The following is a 19,224-nucleotide window of genomic DNA, read 5'->3' as shown; positions in this document are numbered from 1 at the left end:
TCCGCAAGCCTCTGCCGGCGGCAGGGCGCGGATCCAGCAGAAAGAAGCAGGCAGGCAAGGCACGGAGATCCGAAGACCTGCCGAGGTTTGGGGAGGTGCCCAAACCTCCCCAATCATCAGCAGGTCTCCGGATCTCCGTGCCTTGCCTGCCTGCTTCTTTCTGCTGGATCCGCGCCCTGCCGCTGCGGAGCGCGGATCCAGCCTCCGCCGGCGGCGGAGGTCTAGGGGTAGTGGGGGGGGGGCCCGCGGACATAGATGGGCTCAAGTGGAAGCCAAGCAGCCCTCCCGAATCTGGGCTTCTGGACGGAGCAGCCGGTGGTGCGTTTCAAAAAGCCAGATAAGGCAGACAGGGAGATGAAGAGTTCAACCGAGTTTCCTCTTTTGTTCAGGCTCCCCGATCAGACAAAGAACTAGCCAGCGGCAGGTTTCTCCCCTTTTCCCTCCCATCTCTCTTCCCCCAACCCTTGGGTCCCACAGCAACTCACGAACTCCAGCCGCCCCTTCTCCTTCGAAAGGTCTAGATCCCGAGATAAGATATATACAGAAATATACATAAAGAGAGACGGACGCAGGCTGTTGGTTTCTCGCCTCATCCCATGCACGCACGAGGGGGAGAAACAACGCTCTGGGCGGCAGAGTCTAGGAGAAGGAAAAATCGGCCGCAGCCTCGGGGTAGGCTTCTCCGGGGGCGCCGCCGCGATTCTGCAGGGGCCAGGTAGGGAAAACTCGCCGGGGAAAACGGGTGCCGTTGCAGCGCCAGGCGAGTTTAAAAGCAGCGGGTGCAGATGCCTGAACAAAAGAGGAAACTCGGTTGAACTCTTCATCTCCCTGTCTGCCTTATCTGGTCTTTCAAGAGGAGGGTATTCCTTTCACTTCTTGAACTTTCCCAAAGACTTGCAAACTTTTCCAACCATTACTTCCAAGGATCTTTGATGGGGAGAGAAAGCACGGGTGAGCGATGGGGGGGGGAAAGCACGGGTGAGCGACTCCGCTCCCTCCCCTCACCTCCGGGCCGGGCTTCTCGCCGGCGGGCTGGCTGGCTGGTGCTGGTCCCCGGGCGAGGAAGCGAGCAAGCGGGCGAGCGGCAGCGGCATTTTCGGGGCGGCACGGGTGAGCGATGGGGAGAGAAAGCACGGGTGAGCGATGGGGGGGGAAAGCACGGGTGAGCGATGGGGAGAGAAAGCACGGGTGAGCGATGGGGGGGGAAGCACGGGTGAGCGATGGGGAGAGAAAGCACGGGTGAGCGATGGGGGGGGAAAGCACGGGTGAGCGATGGGGGGGGAAAGCACGGGTGAGCGATGGGGAGAGAAAGCACGGGTGAGCGATGGGGGGGGAAGCACGGGTGAGCGATGGGGAGAGAAAGCACGGGTGAGCGATGGGGGGGGAAAGCACGGGTGAGCGATGGGGGGGGAAAGCACGGGTGAGCGATGGGGAGAGAAAGCACGGGTGAGCGATGGGGGGGGAAAGCACGGGTGAGCGATGGGGGGGGAAAGCACGGGTGAGCGATGGGGGGGGAAAGCACGGGTGAGCGATGGGGGGGGAAAGCACGGGTGAGCGATGGGGGGGGAAAGCACGGGTGAGCGATGGGGAGAGAAAGCACGGGTGAGCGAAAGAAGCAGGCAGGCAAGGCACGGAGATCCGGAGACCTGCTGACGTTTGGGGAGGTTTGGGGAGGTGCGCGCGCACCTCCCCAAATCTCCCCAAACTTCGGCAGGTCTCCGGACGGCGGCGGCTTGGGAGAGGTGCGCGCGATCCTGGAAGCACCGAAGCCTCGGCCGCGCGCAAGTCCTCGGTAAGTTCCGGGCGGTCACTTGCTTCGCGTCTCCTGAGGGAAGGGGGGGCGACTGGAGCGGGCGTGTTTCCTCGCCTGCTGGGCGCCGCGATTTGCCCAGGGAACGCGCGGGCCCCGAATGGCAGCGTGGAACGAGGAAGCGGACAGCCAGGGCTTCCCCGAGAGCCGCGGCCACACAGGGTATTCCTGTGTATTCAGGCTTGCAAAATGGCGGATCGAGCCTCTGCTGGCGGCGGAGGCTTGCAGAACGGCGGATCGGCTTATACTCGAGTCACGAACTTTTTCCAGTTTTTGGGGGTGAAAATGGGGGTCTCGGCTTATACTCGAGTCGGCTTATACTCAAGTATATACGGTATATATATATATATATATATATATATATATATGTATGTTAAATGCTTGTTAACTACTTAAATTACCTTGCTAGGCCCCAAACATGGGACAAATCTTTATTTCCTGTTTCGGCCTAACCGAAGGCCATCGACAGGCAGTAGTCACAACAGTGACAGCTCATATTTGTGTAAATTTTTGATTTACACACATACATACATACATACATATATATATATAAAGGTAAAGGTAAAGGTTCCCCCGCACGTGCGTGCTAGTCGTTTCCGACTCTAGGGGCCGGTGCTCATCTCCGTTTCAAAGCCGAAGAGCCAGCGCTTGTCCGAGGACGTCTCCGTGGTCATGTGGCCGGCATGACTAGACGCCAAAGGCACACGGAACGCTGTTCCCTTCCCACCGTAGTGGTCCCTATTTTTCTACTTGCATTTTTACGTGCTTTCGAACTGCTAGGTTGGCAGAAGCTGGGACGAGTAACAGGCGCTCAATCTGTTACGCGGCACTCGGGATTCGACCGGCCAAACTGCCGACCTTCAGATCAACAAGCTCAGCGTCCTAACCCACTGAGCCACCGCGTCCCCTATATATATATATATATATATATATATATATATATATATATATATATATATATATATATATATATATATATATATATATATATATATATATATATATATATATATATATATATATATATATATATATATATATATATATATATATATATATATATATATATATATATATATATATATATATATTGGGAGGGGGGTGTAAAAAAAAAAAAAAACAACTCATCCCTGTCATGAACCTTCATCCAGGAATTCAGTTTGGCTTTGTTTTTTCTGATGTCTTAACTTTTCCCCTTTTTTTAATAGAATTGAGAGACAATCTTTCAAAAAAAAAAAAAGGAGGGGGGATTTATTTATTTTTTCCCCCTCCCCTGAGTTGCAACGAGAAAATTCCAGCTAGTTTCGTACCAGCCTTTTCAGATAGGCCAGACCAGGAAATTGACTTCACGAGTTGGAACAGAATGATTACGATCTGTTTTGAAAAGTTGAATGGTGTTTTCCATTTCTTCCCCGTTTTTTCCCGGTCAGTTAATGGTGGAACTAGTCTGTGCTTTTTCCTGACACGTCCTGGGATTAAATCAGGGTTTTGTACACGGCGTTGCAACATTTCTGCCTAGTTTCTCCAAGCTTTGTGCGCGAGGCGAGCTAAAGGATTTGGCCATTCCTGGATGATGATGATGATGATGATGATGATGATGATGATGATGATAATGATAATGTTGGAAGGGACCTTGGAGGTCATCTAGTCCAACCTGCTGCTCAGGCAGGAAACCCTATATCATTTCAGGCAAATGGCTGTCTAGTCTCTTCTTAAAAACTTCCAGTGTTGGAGCATTCACAGCTTCTGGAGGCAGGTTGTTCCACTGGTTAGTTGTTCTAACGGTCAGGAAGTTTCTCCTTAGTTCCAGGTTGCTTCTCTCCTTGGTTAGTTTCCATCTGTCGCTTCTTGTCCTGCCTTCAGGCGCTTTGGAGAATAGCTTGATTCAGGGTCTCTGTTTGAAAAGGAGCCTGGTGTGTCAACTCTTTCACTCTACTTTGCGTCTTTCTGTCCCGTGACAATTCTCCCACCACAGGAAAATAGCAGAAGACCGCTTCTCGCTGGCCTGGCCTTTCCAGCCCTATTTGCTTTTCGACGTCTTAGACAGCCGCGAGGAACGCGAGAATGAGTAAGTTGCCTCACCTCCACTGAGTAGCCGCAACCAAAGCTAGCAATTGCAGATGCCACAGCAAGGAATAAACGATCGGTCCCGTCTTTGGGAACTTCCCTTTCAATCAGCATTCACGTACGAGTAATCCCGGCTTGGGAATTCTGGGAGTTGAAGTCCACTCATCTGAAAACTGTCGAGGTGGAGAAACCCCGATTTAGGGCTTGGGGGGGGAAACGGAACGTTTCTTGCCCGACGCGTCCCCAAATGCAGGGCTTAGCTTTCATGGGAAGGATGGAGCCAATTTACAACCTTGGTTTATCCCTGGCTTGTTCTCTCTCTCCCTCTTCTCCCCTACGCCACCTTGCTCCTGCTTGCCTTGGTTCAGCTCCTATTGCAACCCCCAAGAAGTGAAGCTGTTGACGGAGCTGATGAAGGTCATTAAGGGGAAAAAGAAGGATATCGGCTCGCGCCAAATTGGAATCATCACCCCTTACAACGCGCAAAAGAGGAGGATACAGAGACAGCTGGATAAAGAATTCGGAGAAAACAGGTGAGTAACAAAGGTGTGGACGTCCCTCTGTCTAATTGCTCCATGAACTGAGATTTTTTTTTTCCTTCCCAGTTCACCTCCTGCTTCCTCGTCTCTTCCCCTCTTAATTCTTAATCTCTTAAATTAAGATTATCACTCATCTTTCCTGTAAATAAAAATAAAATAAATAAAATAAATTCCCCCCCCCCGGCCCTTCATTTCCCAAGAGGGTGTTTGTTTGTTTTGAAAGTGGGTTGTGGGTTAAAAAGGGACGCGGTGGCTCAGTGGGTTAGGACGCTGAGCTTGTCGACCAGATGGCCGGCAGTTTGGCGGGTCGAATCCTGAGTGCCGCGTAGCAGAGTGAGCCCCTGTTACCCGTCCCAGCTTCTGCCAACCTAGCAGTTCGAAAGCAGGTAAAAATGCAAGTAGAAAAATAGGGACCACCACGGTGGGAAGGTAACAGCGTTCCGTGCGCCTTTGGCATTAGTCATGCCGGCCACATGACCACGGAGACGTCCTGGGACAAGCGCTGGCTCTTCGGCTTTGAAACGGAGATGAGCACCGGCCCCTAGAGTCAGAAACGACTAGCACGCATGTGCGGGGGAGCCTTTACCTTTACCTGTGGGTTAAAAATAATCATCCTGACTCACCTTCCTTCCTTCCAGTCCTTTTATTTTATTTTTTATTTTTTCCTTCATAGTGTTGGGGAAATTGACACCGTGGACGGATTCCAAGGCCGGGAGAAGGACTGCATTATTGTCACCTGCGTGCGGGCAAACAGCCCACAAGGATCGATTGGGTAGGTCTCCCTGCCCCTTGGTGCCAGGAACTGGCGCCATTTTACTGCAGGGCTGGGTGTTTCTCATGTAAGGCTCAACTCCTGAGATGGTATAGGTTCTCCTGCTTGAGCAGGGGGCTGGACTAGAAGACCTCCAAGGTCCCTTCCAGCTTCTATTCTATTCTATTCCTGGCCAGCTTGGCAGGGTGGTGCTCCAGCCCCAATTCTGGAATAGAATGGAGCAAAACTTGTCTTTTTTTTTTTTTTGTACGTCTAGAAGGCTGTTTCTCAAACCGGACAATTTTAAGAAATATGTGGGCTTCGCGCCCCAGAATTCCTCAGCCGGCATGCTTTAAGGTGCACCTTTAAAGCTGCTGGCTGGAGAATTCTGGGAGTTGAAGGCCGCCCATCGTAAGGCTGCCCCTTCTTGCCTTCTTCTGTAGCAATCAAAAGCACCAGGCTTCGTGGTCACCAGATGGCAACAACGAGTAGCAAATGAAACTTACGGTGGGACATAAGTTTCTCCATCCAAGACGCTTTTAAGATGGGCGGACTTCAACGCCCAGAATTCCCTAGCTGGCGTAGCCAGAGAGGGTTGGGAGTTGCTTTATTTTATATCCCCTCTTTATTAGTTTTATAAATCATGCAAGGTGGCGAACGTATCCAGTGTACCTTCCCCACAACAACAGCCCTGTGAGGTGGGTTGGGGCTGAGAGAAAGAGGGACCGGCCCAAAGTCACCCAGCTGGCTTTCACGACTGGGGTGGGACTAGAACTCACATCTCCTGGTAATTGGCCGAAAGTCACCCAGCGAGCTTTCGTGGCTAAGGTGGGACTAGAATTCCCAGACTCTGGCGATAGGGCCAAAGTCGCCCAGCCGGCTTTCGTGGCTAAGGTGGGACTAGAATTCCCAGACTCTGGCGATAGGCCCAAAGTCGCCCAGCCGGCTTTCATGGCTAAGGTGGGACTAGAATTCCCAGACTCTGGCGATAGGGCCAAAGTCACCCAGTCGGCTTTCATGGCTAAGGTGGGACTAGAATTCCCAGACTCTGGCGATAGGCCCAAAGTCACCCAGCCGGCTTTCATGGCTAAGGTGGGACTAGAATTCCCTGACTCTGGCAATAGGCCCAAAGTCACCTAGCTTAAGGCAGGACTAGAACTCACTGTCTCCTGGCATCGGGCTCCTCCTTTATCCTGATGCTTTAACCACTAGACCAGACTTGCTCGTAAGCTCATCATATAGCCTCTTCAAGGATGCTTCCAGTTCAGCCTGTCCCATGAGCTTGGGACCCATCATCCTCACCGGCTTAGAATCCAGGGCTTAAAAACACAGACAAAAAACCCCCTCAGGCCAGGCCAGACCCCCGTCTTTCGAAAACCAGTCCTTGCCTCCGAGCTTCGGTTTTAATAGCTTTTCTCCAAGAAGGAGGAAGAAAGGTTACGCCTGCTTTCCCGGCACGTTCCCGTTTCGCAAGTCACCTTTGCAACGAATGAAATATTCAGGCCCCGCGTGAAATATTAATAAGGGAGCTTGTGCATGAATCAGAAGAGTGTCGGTCTCCAGATGGGTCGTGCGGGGAGGTGTTTCAAGGTCACGGCTGGCGAAACGAATCCAGAGTCTTCCTTCGCTCCACTCCCCCACCCCCACCCCTACACTGCCACCTCCAACCAGGGCGACCCGGGTTCAAAATTAAGAGAGGAACCGCCATCACCGATAAATCGGCTGCAACTGTCCAAGCCAGCATCGTTCTGTCTTCTAAAAGCAGCTTTTGAAATAGCGGCGGGCTGGTTTCATCCCCTCGTGTGGCTAAGAGCTTCCAACCAAGAGGCCCGTTCCTCCACCCCTTCGGCCTAAATTGGGGTCCTCTCTGTGTGTGTGTGTGTGTGTGTGTGTGTGTTGCAGATCTTATTTTCTAATTCTGCTTTCGGCTTTGACGTCCCGTTGACAAACAGCTCGCTGTCTCCGGGATCGGAGGAGTAGATTTAAAAGGTGTGGATGGATCCAGGAATGGAAGCCATGAGGGAGAAGCTTCGCTCTGCCCCTGCTCAGACATCCTCACCTTGTGGTGCCCTTTTCACTGCCCCTCTCCAGGTTTTTGAGAAGCTTGCAACGCCTGAACGTGACTATCACCCGAGCCAAATACAGCCTTTTTATTCTCGGGAAGCTGAAGACTCTCATGGTAGGTGGGAGAGGGGGAAATGGGGCTTTAACGGGGGAGGTATAAAACCGAAGATGGATATTTAATGTTGGATGATTACAGGCAAGGAGGCGGGGGTCTCTCCGGCCTCTAGCGCCCCACGCGAGGCCACAGAGCCAGGATTTGACCTCGGTTCTTCCTTCCCAGGAGAACAAAGACTGGAACGAGATGATACAGGACGCCCAACGGAGAGGGAACATCGTCCAGACCTCCAAGAACACGTACAGAGCCAGCGCCGTGAAAATCCTCAAATCCAGACCGTTTCCCCGCTCCGGAGCGGCAACTCCAGAAAGAGACGCCCAAGAACCCTCGGCCTTTAGCGGAACCAAGCAACAGGCCCTCCCCATCCCCGATACCCAGCGCCCTCCGCTCCCTCTTCCCGCTCCAGCTGACAACCAGTCCCCTCGAGAGACGCAGAAGCACCGGCCACCCCCCGTGGCGCAGGTGAAGCCCGTCCAGGACAGGCCGCAAGACCCCCGCCTCTTCAGACAAGCAAAGCCAGCGTTCAAGGCCACCGACGGCACGGAGGGCGAAACCTCTGCTTTGTGGGCCTGGCCAGGGCAAAAAAACCCTGGCCCTCTGACCGCTCGGAGCCGCGGCAATTCCGTGGACGCCCTGGGGGAAACGTCGAGCTGCGTTAGCACCCCTCTCCCGAGCAGAGCCCCCGAAACCCTCGACCAGAGACTTTCCCTCCTGGCCGAGCAATTGCAGAGCTGGCAAAAGCTCGGCGGCTATCCCCGGAGGATCACGGAGGGGCCCCAGGAGAAGGACGATTCTACACAACCCAAGAAGAGACGCACCACTTTCTGACTCCAAGACCCCTCTCCCTCCTCCCCACTCCCCCCCCACAGTTCCTTGTCAGGAATCTTGTATTCGAGTCTTCCCATCACCTCTTGCCTCTTTAGACTTGAGAGAGAGAGAGAGTGTCCCCCTCAATTCCTTGCCAGGAATCTTGTATTCGAGTCTTCCCATCACCTCTTGCCACTTTAGAGAGAGAGAGAGAGAGAGAGAGAGAGAGAGAGAGAGTGTTCGCGTGCCTGGGTCTGTATGCATAAATACACTGACACGAGGCAGATACGCCTTGAAACAGCCATATATTAAGCAAAAAACAAAACTCCAAACTCTGTAAGCCTTAGGGGCCATGTACATTTGTACAGAAAAAAAGCTTTATTTTTTAAGAGGCCGGGAAGCTGAGAGTGCCCATAGAATGCTTCCATGTGTGTAGTGTCCTATTTAAAGCATCCCGTGGCTGGGCGAGCGAAGAGCCCGGTCCTTCGTCAAGGACCTTGTCAGTCACTGTCCTGATTCGTGTGGGACCCCCACCCCCTACTTTAACAAGACCTCCTTTTCCCAGCCCTGAAATCCTGCTCATTTCATTGCCGATTCTTTGGGGTACGCAACACAACAGGGGTTTGGGGGTATTTTTGCCCTGCCCTAATTTGGGGTGCCTTCTGGAGAATGGCGGGAGCAATATCGGCTGAAAAGAACATTTGCGCCAGTAACAAGTAACTGCCTGTCTCCCTTCGCAGAGATTGTCTGCTAGCCTCCCTCGCCCGTTTTCTGATCCAAGTGCCTCTGTTGTTTTTGTGTTTTTGTGTTTTTTTTTGTTTTTTTTTTTTTTTGAAAAGATGCGGAACGGTTTTACGGGTTATCTCCTCCACTGGGTTGGGCTGGAGGAGTGTTGCTCCCTCTGCCTGCCCACTACTCTGCGGTAAATTTAATCTTTTATTAAACACTTGCAGTTTGGCAATTTGCACTTTGGAATCGACTTTTCCCCGGCGTCTTTCCCTCGTAACATTTGGGGAGGAGGGTCCCAAGCACAGGAAAAAAGGGGGAAAAAAGGGCTTAAATTCTCACTGCCCACTCAAGCCTGGGCATTTTCAGTGGACTTGGCTTGATAAAACGTTGTTTGTGTTCATATAAATATCTATACATACATACATACGTGTATATATATATGTGTGTATGTATATTTATGTATGTATGTATGTATATGTATATACATATACCCTTCTGTTACGAATAACTGAAATGTAGATACATTAAAATAGACCTTTTTAAAAGATCTTTTCCCCATAATAAATAATTCAGGTTGTATTTTCAAAAATACATTTGGCTCTTTCTGATTCGTGCTTCCGAAAGGTGAGTCAAGGACTTGTGAATTGGAGTGAGAGTGAATTTACGTGAGATTTTCCAGGGTTTTGGATCAGGGCCCTGTTGCGTAGAAGCAAGTGAGTTCGCTTTAGTGGGCCAGTTTTTCCGAACAAAAAAAACACAAACCCTAATAGTTTAATTGCACCTAGATTACGCCCAGATCCCCATCCTCTGCACAGCAAACGCAGTAGCTCCTTATAGATCTGGAGTCCCAAAAGTGCTTTTTTCCAAAGGGAAGTGGACTTCCTTTGATTTTCCTTGAAGACATTTTGCTTCTCGATCAAGAAGCTTCTTCAGTTCTGACTGGATGGTGGAGAACGGAAGGATTTATATTCCTTGCAGTCATCTGGTCATTAGTGTTCCCTCTGAGAGGCTTGGAGGCCAATTGGAGGTTGATCTGTGCCCTCAGGGTCACCCGAATAGCGCAAAGGGGTGTGGAACTTTTTTGGAACTGTTGTAGACTGGAGATAGATGGTGTCGGATCCCTTCCCCTCTGGCTCAATTTTGACCTAGATGGCCTCTTTGACCCCTCTTTCAAACCCGCGGTCCTCTGTCCAGGATGTGGACTTTGCTGTCTTTGAAAGAGTGGCCTTTGTCTTTCAAACACAGATGGACTGCTGAACGTTGTCCTGGTGGTTTGGTTCTCCACCTCCCTCCTATTTACAATGCAGTCCTTTCAGCTGTTGCAAGGAGGTTTGCACACCCATTTACACTTATTCAGGTGACCCCAGGGCACAGATAAACCTCCCAAGTAGCCTCAACGACTCTCAGAAAGAGTACTAATGACCAGATGACTGCGAGGAATATAAATCCTTCCATTCTCCCATCATTCAGAGCTGAAGAAGCTTCTTGGATGAGAAGCGAAATGTCTTCAAGGAGAAAACAAAGTCCAGTTGCCTCTTGAAAAAGCATCTTTGGGACAACCATGACCTAGATGACTGAGAATCTCATCCATAGATCATCTTAAAGTTGAGAGGATCCTATATGAATGTGGGTCAGTTGGGTTTCCCCCCCCCCCTATGCATTGGGGGCTTAGCTTAATTGACACCCTGAGGGGAAAAAATTGATAGGGACTCCTTGCTGATCTCTTTCAAAATCTGCCAGAAGAGCAGCTGTTTTATCCCGGGCAAATAGATTCCCTGCTTTCTGCATCTTCCAGATCCTGAATGGAATTTCCCATTGGAAGGACCTCATAGCTCCTTTTCCCAGGATCCTTTCAGCAACTTTGCTGCAATTGGGCGTGATCTCGGTCCCTGATTTGGTTCAGGAAATGAAATCCCTCAGATCTGGCTGCTCAACCCGATGAGGAAAGGACAGCTTTGGTAAGCATGCAGAATCCAGTTGATCTGGAGCTATCGGATCAGATGCTCTCGATCAGTTTGGTTGGCTTCATCAGAGTAGATTGAGACACTACGGCAGATCTGCTTTGGAGGCCTCCTCCAAGGCTAATCTTGGTGTGCTTCTAGAGCGGGAAGACAACCACATCCATCAGAATCCACTTCTGGGGAGTTATAAATACCTTGATAGACCTGAAGCCAAACAGAGATGGGGAGTTGTGGATAACTTAGAGAAACTTCATAAAAGCAGCTTCTAGATCGGGTCTTCCATCTCTGCTTAACATCAGCAAGGCTTGCTCTCAAGGAAGTTGCTTTTGACCTACCTGCTCATCAACCACGAGAGTTGTCAACGTTTTCAGTAGGAAGTCTGCTTCAGGCTGCCCCAATGGATGGAATTCCAGCCTGCTGACCCATCACCACCTTTATGGAATTTGTCCCTTGTCTCCTCTCCATGTTTGGTCATCACCAACGGGCCTTGGTGGAGCAGTGGGCTAATGCCTCCTTAAGTAACACCAGCTGCCTGCAATTAGTGCAGGTTCGAGTCCCACCAGGCTCAAGGTTGACTCAGCCTTCCATCCTTCCGAGGTAGGTAAAATGAGGACCCAGATTGTTGGGGGCAATAAGCTGACTTTGTAATAATGCCGCTTGGGGGTGTGTGTGAAAGCCCTAACAAGCAGGCATATACAGAGAATGAAGGCTACTGCTAAGCTTGTAAGCTGCCCTGAGTCTTCGGAGAAGGGCGGGATATAAATGGAATTAAAATAAATAAATAAATAAAATCTCACAAAACCTTGGCTAAACCTTGCTTCAGACCCTCAGAGGCTCTCGGCTTTGTGTCTCCGTGCCCACAAGACGCTCAACCAGGTCAACGAAAAGCCACCAGGTGGCACTCTTATTAATCTGAGAAACTTGGTAATCACGATTTATAGGAGGTGGGCTTTGCGTGTTCATTCCACCAAGCCCGCCTTGGCCAGCTCACGTCTTGCAAGGTGTAAATCCAAAGAGCGAGCTAGTTCAATTTTAAACCAAGCTTAAGTAGGACTCGATACAAAGAGGGACAAATTGGTCTTTTGTTTGCCAACCCTCCTGATTTCTCCTCGGGAAAGGAGGAGCGTTAACCCTACGATGGGTTTGTTTCGGGGGGGCTGTTTTGTTTTCGAGGCGCAGTACAGGCAGCCCTTGACTTTACAACAGTCGACTTAGTGACCATTCAAAGGTACAACAGCACTGGAAAAAAGGGACTGTTTTTCACACGGCCTTTGCGGCATCCCGTGGTCGCGTGATCAAGTTTTGGATGCTTGGCAACCGGATCGTATTATGATGGTTGCAGCGTCGGGGTGTGTGTGTGTGTATGTGTGCCGTGTGATCCCTTTTGTGACCTGAACCAGCAAACTCCGTGGAAAAGCCATATTCGTTTAACCACCCCATTATTAACTGAACGACCGCAGTGGTTCAACTTAGCAAATGTGGCCAGGAAGGTTCCCCCCCCCTGCGAGAGCCAGCAAATTTCCTGGGTTCCCAACCAGCCCTATGATTTTTATTTCTTTATTTTTTTGCAGGAATCTGGCCAGCCTGATTCCTATGGCGTTTGGACTGGACGTATTCACAACAGGCAGTTGCTGCTATCCCTTCAGCGTTGACGCCTTGGATGCAGTAACATTTTGCAGAGTTAGAGCGAGAGAGGAATGGTGCCAATAGGGTGATTTTTTAAATTCTAGAATGGAATAGAGCTGGGAGGGACCAGGAGCAGCTAACCATCATAATAAGGAAAGCATGGTGCAAAGTCTCAGCAAATCCACCTTTGGCATCAGGAAATGCAAAGTGGCCGTTTTTCGTCCTTTATCCCAATCTTTTTTGGAGGCACGCCCACCAAGGAATGAGTTAAATCTGCAGAGCTGGGAAGAAGAAAAAAATAATAATCCGAGACCTAACAGCAATTAATAAGTTGCTTTTATGTAATGGATTATAACACCATAATATTTCAGGTAAAATGTTTTTTTTTCTAAAGGCTGTAGTAGTAGTTCACCTGATTGTTTTGGTTGTTTTTTTTTAATCTCCCCTTCCCCACTCTTCTTTAGAACATTTATAATTCCAACAAATGTAATTCTCTACCCAAAAGGAAAAAAAAAAGAAACGAATTGAACCGTAATCTATTCGGCAAAGCCCGGAGGAACGTGATCTATTTTTTTGACTAATCAAAACCAGTGTCGAAAGCCGAAGACTCTGAACCAAAAGAGTAAAAAAAAAAAACGAGTCCAAAAGAAAAGAAAAAAAAGAGAAAACTTAATAAATTCAGCAACTTGATTTTTTTTTTTGGAGGCCACGTTTATCTTTTGAGGCCTGAGCTGCAGCTGGCTAACCGCGCAAGAGGAAAAAGGTCCCATAACGTGCCGCCTTTTCCAATTTTGTACCTGCCGGCCTCCGTTTAGCTGAGCTACATCTTCCTAAAAAAAAAAAAACTGGGCGGGAAAGAAGAAGAGATTTGGAAGGGAAGAGCAGTGCAACATAAATGCAAGATAACTGAGGGCAATTCGCCCCCATCCCACCCCTTTTTTTGGGAAGCTACCCCTGTGCAAAGGAGAGCTCTGGACAATTTTCCCCTCCAGAAGATAGCTGGAAAATTGCAAACAATTTGCATTCCCCACCCCCACCCAAAGTCCTGTTAAGACGTCCTTTCCTGGTTTGATGGACACCGCAAAAGGTATCTATGTTCCTTCAACTGCGCCTAACCAAAGACCTCAGGGAGGAGCAGGAGCTTCTTTTGAACCCTTCAACTCTTGGCCAACGAGGTCCAAGAGACACCAGCTCAGCTGGGTGATGTTTCTTCTGAGCTCGCAACGTTTTCAGGCTGTCGTGTCCTTTCTCGCTTCCGCTTGAGGCTTCCCGTGGGATTTTTGACGGAGCACTTTCTCCCCCCCCATTGTCCTTCAGAGGTCCAACAGTTGCTGCATGTGTAGGCCAACCGCGCTGGCCACAAAGGCCGAAAGGCTGAGATACGTCCCAGAGACGGAGTCGCACTCTGTACCTTCCCCTTCACACTTAGTTTGTTCACACAGGACGCCCTTGGTTCCTGGCGGGCAGAGGCAGCGCTGGTTCTCGTAACACGTGCCTCCGTTTTGGCAAATCAGGAGCTCGTCATCACAGACGTTGGCTGCAGAGAGAAAGGGGGATCATTGGAAGCGCTAGGATTTAAGAGAAGCTGGGGGGGAGGTTGGGGGCTGCTCCCCCAAATTAAAACTCCAAGGGATGGACAGGAAAGCTTTTGCAAGTAAGGATTGAGGGGTTCTGAAGAGGGCAGTTAGATTCCCAGAACGGAGCAGGTTGAGTCAGGAATGAGAGGCGGGTCTGGATGAGGTCAAAGGCAGCGTTACTCAAACCTTGGTGACTTTGAGATGAGTGGACTTCCAACTCCCAGAATTCCCCAGCCAGCTTGCTTTAAGGTGCGTGGACTTGAAAGTCCCAGAATTCTCCAGCCAGCTTTCTTTAAGGTGCATGGACTTGAAAGTCCCAGAATTCCACTCATCGTCAAGCCTGCTGGCTGGGAAGTCCACATTTCTTAAAGCCACCAAAACTTGAGGAACTCTCTGTTTCAATCAGCTGGGATTCAGGTCTGCAAATCAACTGCAACACATTCATTCGGAAAAAAGGATCACGCTTACGTAAGCAACCTTGCCTCCAGTAGTAGCCGGGTAGACAATCGTCGCATTTCGGCCCCGTCACGCCCCCACCTTTGCATTCGCAATAGCCGGTCTCATTACAACGGTTAGCCAAGGAGCCAATTCGGTTGCAGTTGCAATCTGGGAGAAACAACAGACCAGTAAAGTCAGATCTGCGGTGGGGGAAAAAAACAAACCCAAAAAAGTCCTCCCTAATTCTTATGGAGACGAGACTGAGCGGATCTCTGGAGATCTTGTATGTATGGACCTCTTCTTAACTTCTGGATAATGTGTAACCTCCATCCTACAACTCCCTTAAAGTGTTGGGGTGTAAAGCCCCCCAATTGCCAGAGAAGAGGGAGAGTGATCCTGGATAGACAGCTAAGTCCTCGATTGATGAGCACAACGGAGGCCAACATTTCTGTTTCTACTCACCTACACAAACGTTCTCATCGTCCAGCTCCGCGGAGCTATTTCGGAAGTAGCCAAGCCGACAATACTGACAGTGCTGTCCCCGCGTGTTATGCTTGCAACTAATGCAGGTCACTAAATTCAGGAAATCGATGAAGCTGCACCGGTTGGAGTGCCCGTAACATTCACAGTCTGCAAGGCCGGGCCGCAGGGAGGGGTGGTGGAAAGAGAGAGAGAATGAGTATTGTCTTATTCATCAGGTGGTATGAAAGCCTAGTTGAGACAACAAACGAAAGCAAGTGTCCACAGCTTCTAAAAGTGAGCGGTAGAGACATCCAGCTTTGCGTTCAGCTGGGTGGGTTTTCTTTCACCCATAACTTTGTGGAGAACCTTATGGAAAGACGAAGAAGCAAAGCAGAAGGAGAAGACACATCTGGGACACCTTTGAGGGAACATGCAACCAGAAGACCATGCGTGTGCTTTTTTCTCTCCCCACAGTTTGCAGAAGGGCCCTATTAGCCTGAAGTTTGCAGCTTCTACAAAGTAAAGGGTCCTATTGGCCTCGACTTGAGGAAGACTATGTTGAAACAAGGACTTTCCCCCCCCCTCCCTGCCCCACGACGACCTGTGGGTCTTTTTGAGATGGCAAAGTGAGCTAAAACAGGAGGACACTCAGACTGCAATGGGACAATGTTTCTACAACAACAAATAGGGCCAGGTTGGCTTGAGTAGGTGGACCATCTCAATCACCGTATCCAGGTGCAAAGGCTGGTATCAGCAGACAGGGTGAGGTGTTCCTCTCCACACTGCTAGTTTTAAACCATGCAATGTTTTGCCGTGACAGATTCAAAGATGACTTCTCGATGGTCTACACAGGAAGCCCTAAGATGGTCAATAACCTAAGAATCCCCTCGAAGGGACTCATGCCGCTGTAGGGTGTCATCTTTGCACCTCCACCCCCCTCCCCGTCACATTGCCTGGCCAAGGTGAGACGGCCTTTTTTTGCCGAAGTTAAGAGGCGACCTGGCTTTACAAGAAGAGCTTTGTCACTGAAGCGTTCACCAGACAAGGGAGCTGAACGTGTGAACGCTCATTATCTTAAAAGAGAATTCTTGACGTGACCTCCCAACACAACATAATTCTAAGGTTGAGACCGAATTCTCTCCCTTTAGTTGGGGTAAGAGAGAACGACCGAACAAGAATTAAACCAGGTTCCCCAGATGAGTTGAGAGGATAAACCCTCATGTTCTTCACCCACCCAGACTCTCAAGGAAAGACGTAACACGTTAAGGCAGGATGTGCTGATTTACTACATTCAAGAAATGGAGCTCCAGGGAACTCCACTACCAACGTCAGACTTTATGACTTAGAATAATAATAAATAATAATAATAATCAGTGAAGGAGACTTGTGGCTCCATCTTCTCTGGACGCTTTGCAGGTTTTCCGTTTCAACCAATTAGCTGCCCCGTTTATCCTCATCTTACCTTGAAACGTTTCAATGGGGACCCGGAAATCAGATTCAGCTTTGACCTCAATGACTCTGGAAGTCTCGGGCAAAACTTGAGAATCATGTTTAAAAAACAAAACAAAACAAAACAACTCTCTTTTTCTCTCTCTTGTTCCCTTCCCTCGTCCAGAAACACAAGCTATTGTCAAATTGGGGTTCCTCCTTTTTATTTTTATTGTTTTTTTTGGGGGGGGACCTCTCTCATCTGCTCCCGGCTAGGAACGGCTGTATAAAAATCCTTGCGCTAAACGGGGAGATAAAAGGCTGTCTTTCCTTTCGGTGGCCATTAAACAAATCCGACAGCCCCCACCCACTTTGTCAAAAAGATCGTCACAAATGGGAATCACAGGAGCCCGGGACGCTGCGACCGTCATAAATACGAGTCGGTTGCCAAGCGTCCGAATTTCGAATCAGGTGGCCATGAGGATGCTGCAACGGTCATAAGAGGGAGGACCGGTCACTATTTTTATAGTGCCGTTGCAACTTCGAACTAAATGGGTTTGAGGACTACTTGCACATTTGAAGTGGGAATAATAATAATAATAATAATAATCCAGCATGCTGAGTTGGAAAGCCCTGATTCTGGAGGAGTTGAAGGGAAAAAAAAGCAGGCATTTATGCAGAGAAAGAATGTGTTAAAAGGAGGCTTTTAAGAAGAGACTGGACAACCCTTTGTCTGAAATGGTTTGGGGTCTCCTGCCTGAGCGGGGGGTTGGACTAGATGACCTCCAAGGTCCCTTCTGACCCTGTTATTCTGTAAATACGCTGCTGGCACGGGGCAAGGAAAGAGACACACCGGTGAAGTGACCTTAACTGTCCTCTCCTGGCGTTGCCTTCCTTACATTTGCCACCCGAAGCGGTTTTTTCTGACTGCAGTAATTCCATTAAGAGTTCGTCCTGGCACACATTGGGCTCCGGAGGTGCCAACTTTGGCATCTTGTGGGCAGGACCGGCGGCCGGCTTGAGATGATGCCAAAGAGACCTTCCCCCTGAATTCTGCTGATTCCCCAAGTGACCCTTCACGGGGGTCCACAATTCTTGGCCGTACTACATCTGCTCCATGCTAGTTAGTCGGTTTCGTTTGCATCCTCTCCGGATCCTGTGATCAAATGTTGATGCTATCCCTCTTAAGAAAATCATGATGGGTCTGGCTTCGTGTCTCGAAAAGTGCCAGCAAATTTAAGAAATTGTCTTCTGGAAAGAGCTTCCCTACAGAACTTTGGAGCAATGAAAACGGTACTGGCAATTGAGCAGTGAAAATTGTATATCCGTTCCTCTCCCTTCTTCCCTCATATTCCTACCTTCCCACATCTCTCCTTTTTCTTTCTTACTTTCTCGCTCTTTTCCTTGCTTGCTTCCCCTCTTTTTCCTTCCTTTCTCCCTCCCTCCCTCTCTCCTTCCTTCCCTGATTTTATCTTCCTTCCTTCCTTCCTCCCTCCCTCCCTCCCTCCCTCCCTCCCACCCATCCCCTCAGCAGGCCAGAATTGTGTGTGACTTAAATCCCCGTTACGTGGACCACCTCAAATCGGGAGTCGAGATTTTACAACAACCTAGATAGCAAGCGCGACATTTCCTGAACCTCCTCAAGAAGCCTTGAAGTTGGAAATCTGAGCAGATGGAGAAGTTGGCAGGGGCTGCCAGCTGTCTGGCTCCTGTGCCCGCCCTCCCCTACCTTGTTGAGAAACCCCACAAAGCCATCTCTGTGGGGTCACCAGGGAGGGGCACCTGCCTCTCATTTTGGACATCAAAACGCCTTTGCAACTCCTGTCCTCCTTTCAAGTCGCCTCTTAGATCAGAAGGAATGAAAACCTCGGGAGGCGGGTTCAAGAGCTGTCTGGCGCGCCTGGCAAGCTTAGAACAGGTGTGTGTGCCGCAAGATACAATTGGTAGGAGGGAAGAAGAAAGGGGCTTAAGTACTTGGGCACCGCTGTGGTACCGTCCCTGCCAATCTCTGCCTCGGCATCCTTTTTTTTGATCACCCAGTGATCAGAGCCTGACAGCTTTCCCCCCCCCTCCTTCCCAGAGACTCGCTGCCAGCGGTCCTGTTCTGAAGCCTCTGAATGAGACAGCACGTAATCCATGAGCCCCAGCCGAGGGTCAGCAGCCAGTCCCAGAGCGCGTGGGTGGGAAAATGGAATTGTGCGGCAGAAACTCTCCTGGGAGCGGGCAAAGACAGGGACACCTACCTCTCTTCCCAGGCCGTGGAAAGGAAATTGGATCCGGCGCGACTCCTGAACCCACAAAGCTGGGCTGAGTGGACTGGGAGAAGGATGGAAAAACCGGATCCGGTTTAATCCTCGATTTATCGTCATCATTGGGAATCAGAATTTTGGTTGCTCAACAGAGCAGTTGTGAAGTGGCTCACGGCGGATTTTACCAGCATTTTTGGGGGGCCAGGGTTAAAGGAATCGGTGCAGTTGTTCAGTGGATCATGTGGTCGTTAAGTGAATCTGGCTACAGTCTGACTTACTACCGTTTGCTTAGTGGCTGTTCGAGGTTATGACAGCACCGAAGCAAGTGATTTATAGGTTTTTCACGCTAACAACTTAGCAATGGAAAATTCTATTTTCTGTTCTACTCTACTCTACTCTACTCTACTCTACTCTACTCTACTCTACTCTACTCTACTCTACTCTACTCTCCAGATCAGCCATCTTACCACCGTGCACGTTTCTCATTTGAGATGCTTTAGGATTCTCCCTTACAATGGCTGAAATCTTATCCGTTTTAAAAAAGGTTTCCGTTGATCTAGCATTTGATTTAAAGGTAGGGTGGTGAGGATGTAGATGGTCT

The 19,224-nt window shown here is 49.7% G+C and overlaps 2 protein-coding genes across 4 annotated transcripts in view; one reads left to right on the top strand and one right to left on the bottom strand.

Moving 5' to 3' along the window:
* The window catches only part of SETX (senataxin), a 40,489-nt gene extending 27,609 nt beyond the window's left edge, over positions 1–12,880 (top strand). The window contains exons 21-25 of one of the 3 annotated variants that reach the window (XM_081339772.1): positions 3,786–3,878; positions 4,246–4,410; positions 5,090–5,188; positions 7,259–7,346; positions 7,512–9,473. In XM_081339772.1, coding sequence (XP_081195898.1) covers positions 3,786–3,878; positions 4,246–4,410; positions 5,090–5,188; positions 7,259–7,346; positions 7,512–8,174 — 1,108 coding nt within the window. In that variant the 3' untranslated portion in view covers positions 8,175–9,473. Of the gene's footprint in view, positions 1–3,785; positions 3,879–4,245; positions 4,411–5,089; positions 5,189–7,258; positions 7,347–7,511; positions 9,474–10,677; positions 10,841–12,414 lie in introns of those variants that run through there. The other 2 variants (XM_081339773.1, XR_014028004.1) reach the window with 2 other exon arrangements.
* Positions 12,881–13,019: 139 nt separating this feature from the next.
* The window catches only part of NTNG2 (netrin G2), a 41,818-nt gene continuing 35,613 nt past the window's right edge, over positions 13,020–19,224 (bottom strand). Inside the window, exons 4-6 of the mRNA XM_081339828.1 lie at positions 14,947–15,114; positions 14,515–14,652; positions 13,020–14,006 (exon numbers count right to left, since the gene is read on the bottom strand). Coding sequence (XP_081195954.1) covers positions 13,783–14,006; positions 14,515–14,652; positions 14,947–15,114 — 530 coding nt within the window. The 3' untranslated portion in view covers positions 13,020–13,782. The remainder of the gene's footprint in view (positions 14,007–14,514; positions 14,653–14,946; positions 15,115–19,224) is intronic.

Source organism: Vipera berus (genome assembly GCF_964194415.1).
Source record: "Vipera berus genome assembly, chromosome: 15".
Classification (NCBI taxonomy): domain Eukaryota; kingdom Metazoa; phylum Chordata; class Lepidosauria; order Squamata; family Viperidae; genus Vipera; species Vipera berus.
Note: the sequence above shows the minus strand (reverse complement) of the source record. Positions and strands in the feature narration are given on the sequence as shown.